Source organism: Copadichromis virginalis, linkage group LG7 (genome assembly GCF_057382275.1).
Source record: "Copadichromis virginalis isolate Kocher_CV1m ecotype Utaka linkage group LG7, C_Virginalis_male_GT1.1, whole genome shotgun sequence".
In the NCBI taxonomy this organism is placed as follows: domain Eukaryota; kingdom Metazoa; phylum Chordata; class Actinopteri; order Cichliformes; family Cichlidae; genus Copadichromis; species Copadichromis virginalis.
Window position 1 is genome coordinate 42,282,243 of NC_140624.1, and position 20,047 is coordinate 42,302,289.

A 20,047-nucleotide genomic window follows, 5' to 3' on the forward strand; every position below is an offset into this window, starting at 1 on the left:
AGAGCAAAGCCAAAGCCGTTGCTATGAGCCACTAATTTTTCGAGTGTGGACTGAACTCTGGTTAAAGTCAAGAAAATGATATATTTAGGTAAGGTTTGGAGTTGGAAAGGCTTGGAAATAAATTCAGGTCGGCGCAGTGTTGTTGATGTTAGAAACACGACTGTGTGTGGGTGAGTGGCCTAGAGGAATGGAAATAACCGATCATAGAAGAAAGAAAGTGATATTTAAAGAGCAGAACTCAATTAAAATAAATAACACACCGACTACTACTTCCATATCAATAAATAAACAGCCATAACGTGTCCTCTGAGCTCGCCAATTTATTTATTTAGTCTGAATTAGTGTGTTTGTACATTGAATGATTATGCGCGGTGGAGTTCCTCTATACTGTGCTGAGTGATGATTTGTCATACACCAAACTGCGGTATGTAAAGAACCAAAGAATGCTGTATGCAAAATGTCACTTTTTATGGCATCCTTTGAGTCATGTGACGAGTTTATTATATCAGTGGTTTGGGAGTCAGATATTAGTTCTGGTTCCTGCTTCTAATAAATTATGCATTAACTTTACATTTGAAGTAAAATAAAAAGCTGCTCTTACAGGCTATTCAGGACTTTATCAAATATGGTGCACATTAAAAAAAACACATGGGAAAAGCTCAAATCCGTACTGCATGGTGTTAATCTTTTGGATGTTCGGGCATCACTACTAAAAAAGGAAGAAAGATGGAAATCACTGTATGGGTTCAGAAAAACTTTAAATAAAACAACAACAAACAAAGTTTGTTGGTGCATCCAAGTTAAACTATGCAGGAATCTCAAAGATGCCAAAAACTGTCCCTCTAATGATCACTTGAGGCTGGCTTCAAAAGCGAGTCATTTCCCACAGAGTCATGTTAAAAATACAAAAGTTAACTATACAATCTTATAGGTATAGTTTTCCCTTAATAACGTAACCTTTGAGATACTGATAAGGGTTAAACTTAGGGAAGTGACTGCTTTGATTGTCAGATGTGGTAACAAAGGGAACTGTAACCAATACCTGTCTGTTAGTGCTCATGTCCTCTAATTCGACTCACTGACTGAAACCTTTACACTACAGTGCTTTTAGGAGCACATAATGGAGTGATCTGATTTAATATTACAGCTTGCTGTGTCTTAAGAAGCTTGAGCTTTTTTAGTTTCTGTATAGTGAAATTCAAGTATTTAGTAACTGGCTCCATGTGGTGTACACATTCACTTAGCTAGCCAAAGATTCTGTCCCAGGTGGAAACAAACATTTGGAGGTTGTATAAGGAAGGGTATCCGGTGTAAAAGTCTGCAATATCGAATGTGCTGATACCTGCTGTGGTAGTCCCTTGTAAATATAGGAGCAGCAAAAAATAGCTTACTTAGTATTAACCAGAAAATAGTTTTGTGTATAAACAAAGCTTCCTAAACTTTATTTATGGTTCCTAAAAAAAAACAAATGGCGTCACTAAAACTGCTAATGTTTAACAACAGTGGATGATGTTATGGTGGCCATGTCCATTTTTTATCTACAGTCTATGGTTAACACATCACCATGTAAGGAAAAAATATTTATACACAAGATTCAGCTACCAGCTTCTGTAGGCCAAGCTCATTTAAGATGAACTGAGGAGAACAGGAAAACTGTCAGAGCCATCATCCCACGATCCCAGGAGGAGAGGGACCAACCGGCTTGTTATCAGCGCGCTCTTAAAAAGTGACTCTGAAGAGAAAGAGTCCAGGTGCTAATCTGTCAGCCATTGAAAAGATTTGATGCATTCTGAGAAAAAAAAATACAAAAACAGCTGAAACTTTTATGTTACGCAAGAATGGAATGACGTTTTTATTGATTTCCTCAGTTGCCCAAAAATGTGCAGAGTTGCCAAAACGTGACATGAATCAACACTGTGGTTACGCCGTGTCCCAACACTTTGGGGTTTCTAGAATCAAAATAAAATCTGAGAGTATTTCTCCAAAAAACAATCCATTTCAGATTTATTAGATACAAACGTCTCGTTTAAATTAAATAAATGTTTTAAATGATTTAGAAAAATGTTTATCGTGTTATTTTTGTGGAATTTCTAAATGTTTCATTAGCGTTTTTGTACACGGAGTTTTATAAATGTTGAACATCCAAAGATTCATTTTTTTCTTTCCTTTTTTTTTTTTACAAACTATCTCAAATGATAAACATGATGCCCAGCAACATTACGATGCATATGTAGTTAATGTTTTAAACACTGTTTAGCCTCTCTAGGTTTTCTGGATAATACCACAGACTTCACAAAAAAAAGGGGGGTGATTTTGTTTAGATACAGGAGATTTTATTTAGCATTTTGTGTACAAACATAGGCCGCAAATGCCTTCCAAACATGTTTGCCCTCAGAATACAGTATTCCTTTTTTTCATTATTCCTTTTTACAGTTCTACAAGCAGAACATTGAATATTTAACAGGAACAAGAGTTAAAAGTTGAGGAATAAAAAAAGTGTTGTTGGTCACCAAGTCTCATCCTCACCTTTACATCGTTATATGCTCAGTAACGCAAAAGAATACTTTTTGAAGGTTGGAAAAGCCTAATTTAATGGCAGCATGTTGTTGAAGAAGTGGCAATAGCAGTGTCGTGTACAGTAAATGCAAGAGATTTGGAACTTTCATATAGAAGAATATATGATCAGAGTACTCCACAGAAAAACTAAACCTTTTTTTTTTTCTCGGTTGGGACTGAGGTTGTGGAGGGAACTGTATTATGGAGGGTACATGCAGTTACGGTGACAATCAACAGACCAAAACAATGCAGATTTAGACTAATATAAGACTCTTTTCTCCTCTACCACATACTGTACTGATAGTTTGGATTTTGAAAGAGACTAGAGATGTACCGTCTCAATCCCCAACGATCAGCGGACGCCACATTAAATAAAAGAGAAACCAGATTATGCATACTCTAGTATTATACACATTATACAACTCTATGGAAAAAGCAGGAGGAGTCTGAGTTCCAGGAACTCACAGAATCTACCTTTTAAATTAAGAAGAACCTGCACTTCCTATTAGCTAGACAATCACAGTGGCCAGTCTGTTGTTCAACACAAATAACTAAATATGAACTGACAATGCAGGAACTGAGAGTTGAAAAATCACTGCAGTTCTACATAGTCGGGGCCAAATAGAGACAAACAGTTGTAATTCTAAGACGTAAGATTTTCCCAAAGAAAGCACACCAGATAAAGACAGTTTTTGAACATTAATTTAGCTTTAGATGGCAACATCTTAAATAAATAGATCCAGGCTGTGCAAAAGCATAAATAAATAAAAATAGAGGATATAAAACTTAAGAAAATAACAAAGATGGACTTGGGGAAAATGTTTTGATCCATTGCCCTAAAAAGACAGATGTTAACACAGTTTCTCTTTTAACATTATGTGCATCACAGTCAAATGAAGGTGGCAGGTAGGATAGGCATGGAGCTGAGAGTATGAGCTAAGACCACACTTAAGTTTAAGGTCCTGTCTTAGTCGTCAGTGAGATGAACGATGTGTGGCTGTCCTCAGCAAAGGCAACGGGAGAACGAATGTTTTCACAGTCAGCACTATCACTGACATTCAGAGGCCCACGGGCGCTAAACAAAAGCGTAAGTGTCGAGGCACGATAGGGTAGAGTAGAGCAGGCAATTAGGACTTGCTATAAAGGTAACAAGTGTAATAATGAATAAATGACTGGTGGTGGTGCATTCGGCCTCTCACAACCTACACGAGTACAGGCAAGAAAAATATCTTTGAGATGCTGCAAGGGCAAAGCAAGAGCAAATGCGACGTTTAGAGGGTTCACCTGTATCCGAATGCAACTGTGTTTTCCATCATAATTTACTCATGTGTGCTTTTCCACTCCATCTTCATCGTGGCCACAAGCACACGTGAACCCTTATCAGATCCATTTAACTCATTCATTGGTTTTACAGCCAGTCATGATAACTAGCCTTGAATTGGCTATAAAAAGTAAGCAGTATAAGCAGTAGTGATATAAAAATCTTTAGGAAAAAAAAAGAACAAAGAAAGGATAAAGATCCCCATGAACTACATCCCACATCATGGATACAACACAGCAATAGCAGGAGCGCACAGAAATAAAATGAACAAAACATGCCTGCATGTTAAATCAATCATACTGCAAAAAAAAAAAAAAAAAAAACATTTTAAGAGCTTGTCTCTAACTTGGCCAGTGAGTTGTGGACAAATAATTAGGAGGACATTTTGCCATGTGTGCGCAAGTAAATTAATATTCCTTCATTTAAGACAAAAGATGCGCTGTTCGCTGGACATAAACGCAGAGTGCTCAGGTCACTTCAATGGTAATACAGTAGTTCTAACATTGCATTAGTGCACTTCTGCAGCTACAGATTAAATGGTTACAAAAGGAGACAACGCCATGTGTGTATGAGATGTATCATGACATTGCATAATGTCTACACTAGACAGGCAATCTCTGGATGGGAGATGTGCTGATAAGGACCAGCTTGCAGTCATAGAACTTCAGTCTTTTCCACAGCAACATACAGTATGAACTACAAAGTGTGTGTTACCTTCATAATATTAATAATAATAACAATATCGAAATGAAGAACTGATAGAACAGCTGAGCAGTTTCTATTAGAACAAGGCTAAATCTTGCTTAATTACTGCAAGACTTGAAGTCAAGGCTAAAACCTACTACTTTCTTAAACAGAAACCTAAGTTCACATAGAAAAAAACAAACAAACCAATTTCTCCCCGACGACCCCAAAATAAATTACAGTAACAGCAACAATGATTATACTGTTAACCAAAAAGAAAAATACAACTTTAAGATTATGTACATGTACTTTATCTGTAAATACAACCGCTTCCTTTTTCCTAACAAAAACCCCCCAAAAAAACATATTGATTTGGCAAGACGTCCTATGTTACAATGCGAAGGACATTTCGTCAGCAAAGATATGAACACAGACAACTCCTATGTTAGAAAATATATTGCTTCCTGTGCATTTAAGCTGAAGGTTACTTTGAGACACAACACAAATAGAGGAAACTTGCTTTTGTGGTCGGACAAACGGCAGGCAGTCAGACTGCAGTGTATTACAAATCACTGGGTTCACTTCACCAAGCCGTAGCGTTTCACTCCAACCGGGTTTGTTTACGTTGTAAACACTTTAACATACAGGTGTTGGCTTCCTGTGATACAGAAAAAAAGAAAAAGCCAGCACGACGGCGACAGCCACACGCTGACTTTCAGTTCCATCAAATGTCTGCACTTGTTTGAAAGAATGCGCTGAGATTATGTAAAACATACTTAGGATTTTCCTCAACTGGACATGAAGCAACGTTTGAGATGGAGAAACACATTTTGCAACATTTTTTCCTGCGATTGGTTAAAATAAAGACGTACAGAGAACAATGCCCAAAAGTTCGTGGAGATTCTGATTTGTTGGCGAACCAATTCCAGAAAAATCAACAATCCTGACTCGTTCTGTGCGATTTTGTTCATTCGAACTTCTCGAATTATGAACCACAACTGTGTAAAAGCTGCAAAGGTTCACCACTGAGACCAACAAAAACCAGGTGGTGGATGCATTACACTGGAGGTACATGGAATCATACTAATTATCAGGTAATGACAGATAGGAATGGCAAAGACCTCACATACTCTGTACTTAAGAGGCCCAGTGGCGCCCTCTTGTGTTCAAGCACAACAGGCATCACCGGAGACAAATCCTTCCCAGCTGCAAAAGCTGAGCGGAGTGCAGTCAGTCAAATAAAAAACACACGACAGGAGGCTCGCTCTGAGCCAGTGTCCGTCTCTTTGTTCACGCAGCGGTGGTCAGAGTCAGCGTTAGCTCTATACTTCAGTGGAGAACAGGATGCTCTGTCGTTTACTGTCTGGGGTGGGAATCGTCTCCAGCTGGAGGAAATACAGCAACACCTGGACCTGTATTGAGAAAGTTTAAAAAATGAGCAAATTAAAAATATAAGTATCGTAATGAGCCAAGCACCTTTACAGAAAATACAAACACAAAATGGCAGAGGGCAGAGATTGAAGATAAACTGTGTGGCTTACCTGTGCCATCACTTCCAGGGACCAGCTGTCCCCCATGCTGATGGGCTGTGTTGGGTTAGCGGGGATCTTGCTGTCCTTCTCAGCGGGCCTTAGTAAGGTCGGCCCGAACACCGTTGCCAAATTATGAAGAGACATCTTGTTGATACTCTCCTTCTCTGCCACCCTGAGGCAAGGCAAGGCAAGTTTATTTGTATAGCACAATTCAACAACAAGGTGATTCAAAGTGCTTTACAGAGACATTAGAAACAAGAACAAATAAAAAGCATGATTTAAAATTGATTAAAACAAGCAAATAAACTAACTAACTAATTAACAAACAAACAAACAAACAAACAACAGTATATAAAATCAAAACAGATAAAATCAGAACAGTAGATAAAATCAGTAGTTAAATGTAAGTTTTGAAATTTAAGCTTAAAGTGTGGATTTGGTGCTTTATTCAAATGCAGCTGAGAACAGGTGAGTCTTCAACCTGGATTTAAATAAACTGAGTGTTTCAGCTGATCTGAGGCTTTCTGGGAGTTTGTTCCAGATATAAGGAGCATAAAAGCTGAATGCAGCTTCTCCGTGTCTGGTTCTGACTCTGGGAACTGATAAAAGACCGGATCCAGATGACCTGAGGGATCTGGATGGTTCATACTGGGTCAGGAGGTCATTGATGTATTTTGGTCCTAAACCATTCAGAGCTTTATAGGCCAGCATCAGAACTTTAAAGTCTATCCTCTGACGGACAGGCAGCCAGTGTAAGGACCTCAGAGCTGGACTGATGTGGTCCACTTTTTTGGTCTTAGTGAGGACTCGAGCAGCAGAGTTCTGAATGAGCTGTAGTTGTCTGACTGATTTTTTAGGTAGACCTGTAAAGATGCTGTTACAGTAATCAAGCCTACTAAAGATGAACGCATGGACTAGTTTTTCCAGGTCCTGTTGAGACATCAGATCTTTTATCCTTGATATATTCTTGAGGTGATAGTAAGCTGACTTTGTTATTGTCTTAATGTGTTTTTCTAAGTTTAGGTCTGCATCCATCACTACACCCAAATTTCTCGCCTGGTTTGTGGTTTTTAGATGTATAGATTGAAGTTCTCTGGTGACCTGTAATCGTTTTTCTTTGGCGCCAAAGACTATTACCTCAGTTTTGTTTTTGTTTAGCTGGAGAAAATTGTGGCACAACCAGTCATTGATTTCCTCAATGCATTTACCAAGAGCCTGTACAGGGCCTCGGTCTCCTGGTGACATTGTGATATATATTTGTGTGTCATCTGCATAGCTGTGATAGTTTATTTTGTTGTTGAGTAGAGGAGGAGAGGAAGAGTTGAGTAGATTAGTAATAAAGATGCAGAACAAGAGCGATGTTAATGTGCAGGGATGGAGATGGACTGCTCTGAGCGCAAATATGAGCAAGTTGGAGATGCTACAGTAAGTGCGGCAGAAGAGTTTATAGGATAAAACGGGATAACTGTCCACAGACACTCCATCCAAATAATAATCACAAGCTCCTCCACCTCTGACATTCCTTGTCATTTTTTACATATTTTATTTCCTTAACCTTTATTTATACAGGTAATCCCACTGAGACTTAATGTCTCATTTACAAGAGAGACCCAATAATTAATACCGATAAAAAGATTATGAGTCTGCCCAACAATCCTGATATTCTGTTTATCATTTAAGTTGGCTGTGGAGCGACGTCTGCTAAATATGGCCTCTGCAGTGTGAGGATGTCTCTGTTTTACCTTAATTACAAGAACATGTTGTGGTTCTAAATATGCAAACAGGCATGAAACTATCCGAAAACATTCTCTTGGATATCGTAGTAACGGCCAATTTTTGGGGCTAAACGATTTATGATAACAAAACAATAACATTGTCAACCAATACTGAAAAAGCTTTGACTCTATAAAGACATTAAAAGTAAAAGTAATAAATCTCCAGTTCTATTCAGTGCACAGTCAGGCTGTTTGCAGTTGCAAGTGATTTATACCTAACAGTATAAAAGCTACATCAATACAGAAAATCACTGAGGTGAACACTGCACCATAATGATGTTCACATAACACAATAAACTGTCTCAAGTTTAAAACAATATTAACATTTAGATGTTTTGGAGACAAATGTAAAGAAAATCCATCTGAAAACACACTCGTGAGTGATCACCACCTAATGCATCAACTATAAAAATTTACGTTCTTGTATTTGGTTTGTCTTTCTTTCTGTGCACATTGGTGTGCGGTCATGTCTACTTTCTGTGCATTTATTTTTGTGTTTAGTTGTTTATACCTCTTTAAGTGATCCAAAAGGAAAAGGAATGTGACCAGGTTGGGTTCGGGCAGTGACAGCAGCAAGTTCAGCATGCAGCTCTCTTTGGCAACACTATCAGACAGGGCTGCAGAGGAGGGAAGGGAAAGATACAGCTGCTTATACATTTCTTGTAAATAAAGCAGTTCAAACTGCTTATGTGTGGGAAAACCTCAAAGTCAGTATCTTACTGATGCCGCCTGCAAAATTGGGATAGAGCTCATCGGTAAAGAGCGGTTCCGGCAGCTCTCTGAAGTACAGCTTCAAGGTCCCAGCGATGGCATTGACATCCATCTCACTCATCATCACTGACACATCTTTGTTATCTGCAGGAGAGACGAGAGCAGCCTGAAACTGGATGTTTGCCAATCATAACGCTAGGAAACACCTCAGAACAAACTGCCGTGCCTCCTAACTGTTAGCATCGAATTAAAAGTGCAAAGTAGGATACCCAATTATTCGTTAATACATAAATTGATTCCCCTGTCAGTCTGGTTAATGATTTCAAATCATTAACCTCTTGATGTCTTCTTCATGATGTCTTTATATAGGGCCAAGTTGGTTCGGATGGCTTTTGTCCCTTAATAAATGATCATTTAAAAATGAAACATGTAAGATTGACAAATATGCAAAAATAAAACCCCCAAAACAAAAGAAGTCATCAGGTATACGGATGGCAGAGATACTTACTGGTGTCAAAGGCAGTCTTCAAGGCCTGAATGTCGGTGGCCACTCCTGACACTCTGTAGATGCCCACCTCCTCCATGCCCCTCCTTTCAATCTCCTCTAGGCACTGCCGGACAATGTAGGGCACCTTGGAGCGCTCTCGTCTGGATGAAAACAAAAAAGGAATCAAAAAGGAGGGTCTGAAATAACATTTGTTACAACTGTATATACAGTATGCTACGCCAACTGACTTCAGCCATTCACTGGCCTATTCTCTAAAACATGACAGTCTACCACAGTTTGGGATAAGACTGAGTAACCTGACACAGGGAATAATACAGATGTGATTATTCTGATTACAGAAAAATTACTGTGAGCAACTGTCCTAGCCCTAAAATGTCAGAGGAGAACACAAATAGTAATGACCTGGACATTTCACAGTGCTGGTGGGCAAATAGTCACTCTTCATTTATTTACTCACTTGGTCACTGTGGAGATCTTAACTCCAAACACACCCATGGGTTTCTCCGAGGGCATCCTCTTCAGGCTAAACTCTCTGCTGGTGAACTTCATGGACAGTTTAATCTCAATCTGATGAGAAACAGAACTCAAAGTTAAAAAACAAATCAAACCATTACACAATCTGAATCGACCTGCTTCCCATTTCTCATTAATGCATACTACTATGATCTAAATGTAAAGCTACATTAGAGCTGCTAGTGAGTGTAATACAGGAGGAAAATCTTGTTTAAGTTTTGATATCTTTATTTTGTGTGATCCACTCACCCCATTCATGGGAATAACTGTTCTCTGCCAGTCTTTGCCTTGGAGAGTCTGAGGATCAAGCTGAGTTGAGGAAACATGATAAAGAAAAAAACATAAATGCTCACACTGAAGGATACTCATACTGAACATTGAGAAAGTTTCAAATAATGAAGCAACATAAATGCAAGTAATCACCGCAAGTCAAAAATTAAAAGCTCAGGCTTCAGTCTTCTGGATCTGTATGATCTCAGTGAGAGTGGACAGAGGCCCCACCCACCAGCTTTACAAATCTTCTGTTTGTGAATGGCAGCCAACCACTCAAAGGTTGTCTTAAAGGGTTAGAACGGGGTGGGAAACTCCAGGCCTCGAGGGCCGGTGTCCTGCAGGTTTTAGATCTCACCCTGGGTCAACAGACCTGAATCAAATGATTAGTTCATTACCAGGCCTCTGGAGAACTTCAAGACATGTTGAGAAGGAAATTTAGCCATTTAAATCAGGTGTGTTGGATCAAGGACACATCTAAATCCTGCAGGACACCAGCCCTCGAGGCCTGGAGTTTCCCCACCCTTGGGTTAGAAGCTAAAATGGCTCGATTTCAGACAGTGGATGAGCTGCACCGAGGCCCAGATAAAAATATTATTTGGAAATTTGAGTCATGTGAAGATTCAGAGAGTACATTCAAACTAAAGACATGTTTCAGGATCCATTGTGCATGTTTGCTGGAAAAAAAACAAAATAAACGAACAGTAAAAGTGCTTATGATAGTCTTCTATTAGAAGTGGTAGAAAGTACAATTTTGAGAAATTTTGCTGTACTTCAGTTACGTTCTTCTTCTACTCCACCACCTTTCAAATGGAAACACTGTTCTTTAAAGACCTTTATTTGACACAAATACTCAATGGTAGATTTTTTTATATTTAGAAATTTTCCTCAGATTTTTTTCTTTTACAATGAAACTATGCAACATTTATTTTGTGATCCTCTGACTGGGCATGAGACAAAGCAGGTTGCTCATGTAAAATGCTGCTTATGCATTGATGGAACATTAACAAACTAATAATATGTCAGGTATAAGGACAGCTTACTATGAAACTACTACTTTAATAAGCTGATAATATTCATGTACTTACCTAATATTAATTTTGCAGTGCATTTACATGAAACAATCTATATTATTAAACCTTTTAGATCTAACCGGATCAAAAAATGATCACTTTTTTACAATTGAAAGAATAACTTCAGTATTTTGTTTGGAGCCACTGCAGCTTTATAAATTATTGATGTTTATCTGCTTTATTATGATGATCTTAAAAAGTCAAGGCTATATTTAAATACTGTTGTCCTACTTACTGTGCTGCTGTGTTATGTCAGAAAAGCAGAGCATAAAGTTATAATTGCATCAACTGTCTTACTCTGCTGTAGCAGAATGTTTTGAAATGTGATTTGCAGACACACTACACCCTTCGCTATATATTTAGAAGCACGATAAACAAATGTAATTTATTCAGAGGTACTAACTACACTCAAATCAAAGAGCCATGCCATCCTGGGCAATAAAGGCTGAGTGCGAACAAACACAACTCACAAAACGCAACAAACACGCTCATACACAGTATACGCATGCTGGGTGTGTTTACCTAGTATAAGCCCCATCTGGTTGGCTGCAAAGCTGGATCAAGTTTCTCACAACCGAATCAAACTGAAGAGATTGGAGTGCTCTTTGGTTTGAGCCATTTATCTATAAAGAATTACATTCCACTAAAAAACAGCAAAGCCATAAGAGCTGGCATCCTCGCCGGCCTAAAAGCTTTCAGACACAAACATGATGCTGTCGTCTCTGACTTTTAGTGGCTTTTTTTCCAATAATTCGACAATCTGGTCAAGTGAACGATGATAAAAGCTGGAATTTAGCCAGCATTGCAACACGAGGGTAAACAATAGTTGTCACAGCTCATTCAGATGGAGACAGGACTTTACACAATCCATGAATGCAAGGTGTGGATGCGTACGTTTAAAAATTGAAAGTATGAAACAAGAGGGATGTTTATGGTGTAGAATGAAAGGGAAAGTACTAATGATGCAGTAAAAATGGGGGAATTCAGGCTGATGATGTGACAAACTGACACCAAACTTTAGAACTTTAGTGGGCTGAGTGATTTTTACATTCTGGTTTTTTTCTACTCTCCTTGAGCACTAAAAACACTTTATACAGCTTGATTCATTCACCCATTCATACAAGCATTTTTTGGTACAAGTTCTTTTTTAACATTCATACACAATGACACTCCAATGGACACATCGTAGAGCAACTTGGGGTTCAGTACCTTGCCCAAAGATACTTGGGCAGCCAGGCATGGCACCATCAACATTGCGGTTAATAGATGAGCTGCTCTACCTCCTGAACTACAGTGACCCTTAAGTTTAGGAAAGATTATGGAAAAACAAGCAAACAAAAATGGACTGGTACTTATGTAGTGCTTTTCTACTCTAATTGAGCAAACCCAGTCACACACACAATCACACTCGTGCTTTTTATAAGCCTCAGCACTTGGTCTAACATTCACACAACATTCACACTAACGCTCAGACGGATGCATCGGGGTTTAGTATCTTTCTCAAGAATACGTCAACTTGCAGACTGGAGAAGCCATGGATTGAGTCACCGATCTTCCCTTATAGCATACGTGAAATTATCATAGAAAAAGAAAACTTCATTTTTTTACTTTGATTCTAAGATAAAGAACAAACATGCAGGAAAAACTGCACTAGCTAGAATACACACCAAGGACCTGCTCAAGTGTACATCCATGTTATATGTACTCTTATTACCCATCTATCAGGTCAATCCTTAAGCACCCATGTTTTGCCTCTTATGCTAGATACCAGCCAGTCTGAAAACTAAACAGTCATTTTTTTAATCTCAGCATGCACCTGACTGATCAAACACTCAAAAAAGCTGCAGAGTAAAATGTAGATTCAATAAGCCACCGTGACTTTTGCTGAACACAGCAGCAACATTGCCTTGGATTTGTGAAAATCCTGCTGAGTAACCTTCCAACAGCTCTGTGAGTTTTTTCCTTTTAAAATGACATCATCTGTCAAAATAGGATCGTGTCTGAGGCTTAGAGGAGCCACTAGGTGGAGTATGTGACTGTAAGTCACAGTTTGGAAACTTATCCTAGTGTAGATAGCTTTTTCCAACCAGCATGGATGCAGAATTCTCAGAATAAATACAGCTGTCCTCCGTAATGCGTGTGTGTGCATACGGCATGAAACAACATGTACGCAATGTTGCACCAGTGTATTTGTAACAATCATTTAAAAGGTTACAGCTATTATTTTGTGGGGTTTTTTTTAACTCCAGAGCAAATGGGCTGCTATATACATGAAGGTTAGTGTGTGTGAGTGTTTGTGGTAAACAGAGCAAAAAAAGCTTACAGCAATGTCCAATCATACTCGTGCACACACAGACGCACACTGAAGCTGACGAAGGAGTAGAAAAAGGGATTGTTTTTGGTAGCAATGGATGAAAGAAGCAACTCCTGTTTTTCACGTTTTTTATCTTTGCCTTTGTCTCTGTTAATCTTCTAGGTGACACTTTGCAGTATCCGGCGGGGTGGGGTTGCCTTCGTGATTAAATTCCTGACTACCTAAATCTGCCATCAAACTATGGTCAGTCAGATGGGTTCAGCATAATGGCAATTTTATGGGTCTGGCATTATTATGGAGAGAATACTTTATGGTACTGATTTCATATTTACTTCCTCTGTGGAGGGTGGTGATAAATATTTGAAACAGCTAAGCCTGGCAGGAAGCAGTGAGCACGTACAGCTTTTTACAGCTTTTATTAAACCGCTACAAAGTCACTCCACTTTTTCTTTTTTTTTTTAAATTACAGTCACCTGCAAGTGCAGACAACTTCACTGAAACCCATCTTCATTTAGCCAGCCTCTACCTATCCATCACATATTCCTCTAACAAGCTTCACTGATCATATGGTATGCGGCACCTATTGTGGCATAAATGCTTATCAGCAATGAGTCATGGTGGTCACGGCTGAGAAAAGGGTGACGTCATGTCATACCGGGATCTGTCCTTTCCCCATGATGCGGTCTGTACCGTCTCCATCCTCTTTGTTCTGCTTGGTCTTGTTGTAGCTCTTTTCGTAGCAGAGCAGCCTCAGGGTCTGAGAGCCCTCCAGCTCGATTTCAAACTCCTTCAGCGAACAAAGAGAGACAGAAAAAAAGCTATTGAGGAAAGAATAAATAAAAGCAAAGGGCGGGAAATATTTGAATACAGTGATGTCTGCAGATAAAGATCATGCAAAAGAGCCATGATAACTTCAGAGACATCACCATGGCATTGCATCTCAATACGACCAACGACAAAACGCAGCTGACCATCACTTCCTGTAATTATGTAAGAGAACGTACTGCATATGTTTTGCACATATTTTTTGAGGCCCACACTACGTTGGTTCACTTAGCTTTTGACCAGATGTGAGTCATCACCAGCAGCTCTTCATTAGTTAATATTATTTCCACTTTGCTGGGCAAAATCCTCAAAGAGTCATTGGGTCCACTATGGAGCACACCCTGTCACACATGAACTAATCCTGTGATTATGTCTCAGAGCTTTTCTTGCTTCACCCAGCTATGCCATTAATGCATTCTTGTTTGTGCACGTGTGCTTGCTTCCATGTATATATGGAGTATGTACATGTGTGTTTTGTATATTCTTGCTGAAGCTCTGGATGCTTTGGATTTGTTTAGACATCTTTTAACTGCTCGGAGATGGATGCCTAAATGATTAAAAGACCAGATGTCAGCTACATGAACTATGCTAAGACGGAAATGTGTGCAGGTATGTGTTCCTGAGTTGCACTGATATGACGGAGAGGATGGAGAGATTTGTGCAACTGAGGATTCAATGCAGGCACCAGCTGGTACATGTGGGTGAGCAATCTCTTTATAATGTCACAGAAACAACTACATGTCTACTTCATCAAATCCAGCTTTGAAGGTATGTGTGTGTTGAATTGCACACGCTTTATCTCTTACCTCATTCCATTTGGGTTCACTGGTGTATCGATACACTCTCGTCTTGGCTTTATTTGAAAAGAACCCAAAGGAGTCCACCTCCAATGTGCAGTAGAGATCTGGCAGGGAGGAAACAATTTAATACAATTTACATTTATATGGCAAATCACGTCGTCTTTGTGAATGTATTACATTAGTAAAAGAATGGGCTGAATGTTTGATGCTACCCTAGGAAAATAAATCAAATCAAATGTCTACGAATTTCAGCCCGTGGATCCAATTACACACTCACGATTGAAAGTTTAAACAAAAATAACACTGTTTCCGCTGCTTATGAACAAATTAAAATTGAATTGAACTGAAAGGTTGCGTGGGTGAAGGTCAGTGACTCACTTAAGCTCTGTTTGAGGCCGGAGGCAGAGTGGATGATTACATTCAGGAACCCGTAGAGACCGGAGGATTCATCCTCTGGAAAAACGGTCAGTGAGCAGACAGTAATAAAAAGTTAGGAGGCACTAGAAAAGCATGCCGATCTCTGCATGTTTTGGAACAGAGTGAGAAAAGGAAGGAAGAGGTTTAACAGACGTGCTCTGTATTAAACATCTGGGTTTAAAACCAATCCTCAATTTTCCTAGTTATTAATGATTACTTCATTCCTGGGGACATTATGGGAAAGCTCAAGGTTTCCAATAAAAGCAAGACAAACCGAGGCTGTAAATAAAACTGCCTCATAAGCACTCATGAATATCTTTAACTTAAAAGAAGTCTGTAAAAAACACAAAATTATGTTGGACAAAATAAAAACAGTCACTCTACCTTCTTTGTTAATACTAAGTGGAATGTGGTGGACAGTTTGTAGTTTTATACAAGAGCTGGTCAACATCTGCAGCTCCATGGACGTCAGGGAAACTGTTTTAAAACCTTGAGGGGAGACAGTATATTTCAATTTTAAATCACACTGTACTTTAAAAAAAAAACACCACGTGCCGTACAGATATGCAAAAAAATATTGGTTTCTTAGCCTCAATCGATTGGTAGTATTTACATAAACATGCCCAAATTTTAGTATCTTGCACTTCAGATGACTGAGCCGGTCCAGCCTGACTGACACTTACACTTCTTCTGCTGCTCCTTGATTATCTCCTTCCACTCTGCACGTTCATAGTCGGATGAAATCAGGAAACTGTAGCTCTGAAAAATAAACACATGAGAGGCGTTTGAGAAAAACAGATGGTCACAAAATAACAGGAAGACCAACACGATAGCTCAATGCACGTTCATGTTCATCCTTTAAGTTTCTCGAACTCTCACAGCAGTGACCAAGTCTCACGGTTACTGTTTAATGCATTCACTGTCTATATGTCTATATTCTCTTTATGCCTGTTGTCATGTACTGACGTTGAGCCAGCATAATTGTACAAGGTGTCATGCAGAAATTGATACACACTCATAAAAAGAAAGTATGCAGTTACAACAGAAGTTAGCAACCCAAAAATTTATAAAAATAACTTTAAAAACAACAATTAAAATGAGGAGAAGGAGCAGTGAGGGGAAGCTGATGGGAAAGAGCTGTTGATAAAATAAAAGCAGAGGTAGTTTAGGATAGAAAGCATCATTACCTTTCCATTCTTGTTGTAGAATCTGAGGGGTATGCTTGGGGATGTTAACAGGAGCAAAGACTCCTGTTCAGACAGCTTCTTCCGGAGGCGATCAATGACTTTTGAACCCTTGTTTGCTCTCTGGTGGTGAAAATATTTGACTTTATTTGGAAGAGCGTGAAAAACCTATTCAACTGTGAGTAACTGCTACATTTGGACTGCTTGAAATACAAAAAAAACAAAAAAGAAATAATCTTGTTTAAGTTTCCAAACAGATATCGGTGAAACTACTGCACATATCCAACTCGAAGAAGCGTCTACTTCTGAATATCTGCATGCAGAAATCTGGATTAGAGCACATCTACGATACCTTCTCTCTCTGAATCTCGCTGCGGAGGTGTGAGATCTTGACCTTCATGGCGTCCAGCTCTTCATCGGGGACTTGAGGGATGGTAAGTGGCTCAGCCTCCTCGGGGCCCTGGAAGGTCATTTCGCTCAGGGGGATGTACCACTTACAGTCGTACTGCTGGTTTTTACTGCAGCAGGAGAAGGACAGGAAATTAAAAGGAGAGTGTTGGTTAAAAGAAAGTAAAAAAAAAGGGGTACATGAAAGACGATGAGCCAGGGATAAATGAAGAAAAGTACTTATTATCTGTAAAACAAAAAAAAATATCAAGAGGGTCTTTTGGGAAAATATTTCAAATAATAGAGATTATTAAATCTGTGTCAATAACTCTGGTTGTTGCTAATCTGCTGGATGCATGTCAGTGTATCTCATCCCTGAGACTGAGAAAAATAAGCAGATTCTTCTTACCCTCCAATCTGTTTCTTCAGCTTGGCGCAGAGCAGCAGATCGGTGAAGAGGAAGACGTGCCGAAGCTTCCTGGCTCCCTCCACCAGCTCCACCATGAAACTGTCCTTCAGCAGCTGGCGGTTCTATGGCAACAAAAGACAACACTCAGGGGGTCAGTAAAAAAGACAACACTTTTATGCTGATAACTAAACAGCTCACAAAAAACAAACAAAAAGAAAAAACAGAGTCACTTGGAGAAATGTGCATCCAAACTGAATTGCTGGCAGTCTGGATAATGGGGGTAATGGAGGCGGCGGCATTTTAGGGAGCTCAGACCATTTTAAGAGTCACAGTAATAAATGTGTGAAATTCTCTGGAAAGGTCACAATCAGTTTGCAGAACCTTTTCTTAGGTGCCGCATCTAAAAGCATTATCGCTCCTTCCATTCTCCCAAATTCCTACTTCTCTTCCACAAGTGTGTGAAAGAGGACACTAGAAGGAAAGGACGGTGAAGGAGGGAAGGGAGAGAGGAGTTTAGCTTTACAGCATCAAAAATGACAAAAACCTCATTAGCTCATTGTGTGCAATCATTACTTTCCCCATCGCCCAAAAGACATTAAAAAAATTTATTTTCAAATGCTTGATCTGGCATCATCATCACGAACCATGGGATCACACAGGAAAGGATGAGTGAGGGAGGAAACGAGAGGAGGAAGAGTGATGTTTGTGACATCAGTGACCAGAGCTCTGATCACTGATGTCAGACTATATAATGAGATGTGTAATATCATCATTTGCCAAAAGAGGGCAGTGATGCCCTTTGCTAAGAAGGAGACGCGAGACTGGGCATTAAAACAAAAACAGAGAGCAAATGAAGCTCAAACCACAGCTCAGAAGGAAACAATCTGCTTTTAAATGGTCATAACCTTTGTTTTACTTGTGGTTAGAGATTAGATCCAAGTGGTTCACTGTAAAAAGGAGATGCAATTTGGAAAAAGACAACAAAATCCCTTTCACTCATTTGTGACACCACTTTTATTCTTCTGATTGACTGTACACGTGATCATTTCTACTGAATTGCTTTAAATACTTTTTTTTAAATCTGTTCAAATTTATCTAGTAAAGTTTCAATTTTTCACACGCTTTATTGGATTGTATGGGTTTCCTTTGGCTAATTACCAGAAAAACTGTCCAACCAAAGAATGAGGCTTTAATGCTCCTTTTACATCTTCCACTGCAACCAAACCATATTTTTCTTCATGTAATGACCGCAGACCCCAATTTCACACAAGCACTTGACTTCCCAAATCCTGTCAGTCTAACAGGAAAACCCTGAAACATGACATCATACTTTCCAGAACCAACGACATGCCTCGTCTTCATCTTTGTGCAGTTTTTCTCCTTTCCCCTCTCCATCACAAATACACAGTTACTGTCACCGCCTGAAAACACTGAAGTGGACATGACGCTAATGAAAGAGAAGTTTATGTGCTTACAAATTCTCACTGGGCATCTGCTAACAAGGAGGAGAATCATGCTGTGTCACTCAGTGTTTAAGCCCGAGAGAATCAAAGGAGGATGACCAAGACAGAGAGGGAAAGAGATAATGGGGCATGATTTTAAAAGAAAAGTGTCAGTGATGGGGTGGGGGGGGGGCTCTCTGACCCAATAAAAAGGAAAGGTCTGAGAGAGGGAGAGAGGAAGGAAAGGAGAGAAGAAGCCAGAGAGAGACGTAGTAGCTCTCGACAGAACAGATGTCATGCAGCAGTTTCTAGCTGTAGATAGACGGCGAACCAAGTGACATATCACCACAGCAGCTCCACTGCAGTGATCTGTTGTCGAGGCACGCACTCGCTGCCTATCCCACAGCACATTATGATCACATTCTGATCCCTGAAATAACAATCTAATAGAAAACTAATTCCCACTGAAGGATATAATTATTCATCACGAGCTACACAATCAAGGTTGTGATCACGACCAAGTGCTGTGATAGATAGCTTCCGGATGAACTGCTTACTGTCTGTCTGACAGCCATCTCTACTGGAAACTGTCATCTACATCTGTCAGTTCAACCACAACAAGAGGATCCCTAAAAAAACAAAGAAAAACTCATTATGCCTTCTTCTCTTCTGTCCAGGTCTATTTGCCTAATCAGGATTATACTGTCCCAGCCACTGTTGAGCAGTGTACACATCTCTCAGTCTCCATGCGTTTGCATGGGGATTCAGATGTTCTGTGAAGTTGCTCCACATGTAACATTACCCCCGGAGGATACTTCCTATCTAGAAAAGAAACAACCAATCAAAAAGCTCTGTCTATGTCATACATGTGCCAGCTTACATGCTGTCAAGTCAGTTTATTTTTAGAGTGTTGCGCAGCAGTTTGAAGATTTGACACATCAGAGGGAACCAGCGCTAAAAAATATGAATCTGTACTGTAAGCATGCATATTAACAGCACGAGCACAGCATAGCATTATCTGGTCTTTACATGATCGTTAAAGCTGACGCTTCAAACACCATGTAGCCGACAGTTATGGGACAAAAGATAGGTAGATGTGGCCTCTTTCTGCTACTAAAAAAACAACAATAAAATATCTAAAAAGTCATGAAAAAAAGGCTTAATTTAGATTCTTGCACTGAATATTCGTAGAGCTGTTTGGTGACTGCTTCGATGTAATGTGTAGCTACATTTCTAGGAGGTGCACATTAGTTTATGATGTATATTAAAGCGCAGGGTTTCAGACCAGTTTGTGCATCTATTACGTAGATTTAATGCAGATGCATA

General features: G+C 39.4%; 1 protein-coding gene across 1 annotated transcript in view; it reads right to left on the reverse strand.

Annotated features, from left to right (window-relative positions):
• Positions 1-1,843: 1,843 nt before the first annotated feature.
• The window catches only part of bcr (BCR activator of RhoGEF and GTPase), an 89,071-nt gene continuing 70,867 nt past the window's right edge, over positions 1,844-20,047 (reverse strand). Inside the window, exons 9-23 of the mRNA XM_085463468.1 lie at positions 17,280-17,401; positions 16,836-17,001; positions 16,487-16,606; positions 15,983-16,058; positions 15,684-15,788; positions 15,261-15,335; positions 14,889-14,986; positions 13,913-14,044; positions 9,850-9,909; positions 9,545-9,654; positions 9,088-9,227; positions 8,589-8,723; positions 8,380-8,485; positions 6,103-6,265; positions 1,844-5,973 (exon numbers count right to left, since the gene is read on the reverse strand). Of these exons, the coding sequence (XP_085319594.1) occupies positions 5,884-5,973; positions 6,103-6,265; positions 8,380-8,485; positions 8,589-8,723; positions 9,088-9,227; positions 9,545-9,654; positions 9,850-9,909; positions 13,913-14,044; positions 14,889-14,986; positions 15,261-15,335; positions 15,684-15,788; positions 15,983-16,058; positions 16,487-16,606; positions 16,836-17,001; positions 17,280-17,401 (1,698 nt within the window). The 3' untranslated portion in view covers positions 1,844-5,883. The remainder of the gene's footprint in view (positions 5,974-6,102; positions 6,266-8,379; positions 8,486-8,588; positions 8,724-9,087; positions 9,228-9,544; positions 9,655-9,849; positions 9,910-13,912; positions 14,045-14,888; positions 14,987-15,260; positions 15,336-15,683; positions 15,789-15,982; positions 16,059-16,486; positions 16,607-16,835; positions 17,002-17,279; positions 17,402-20,047) is intronic.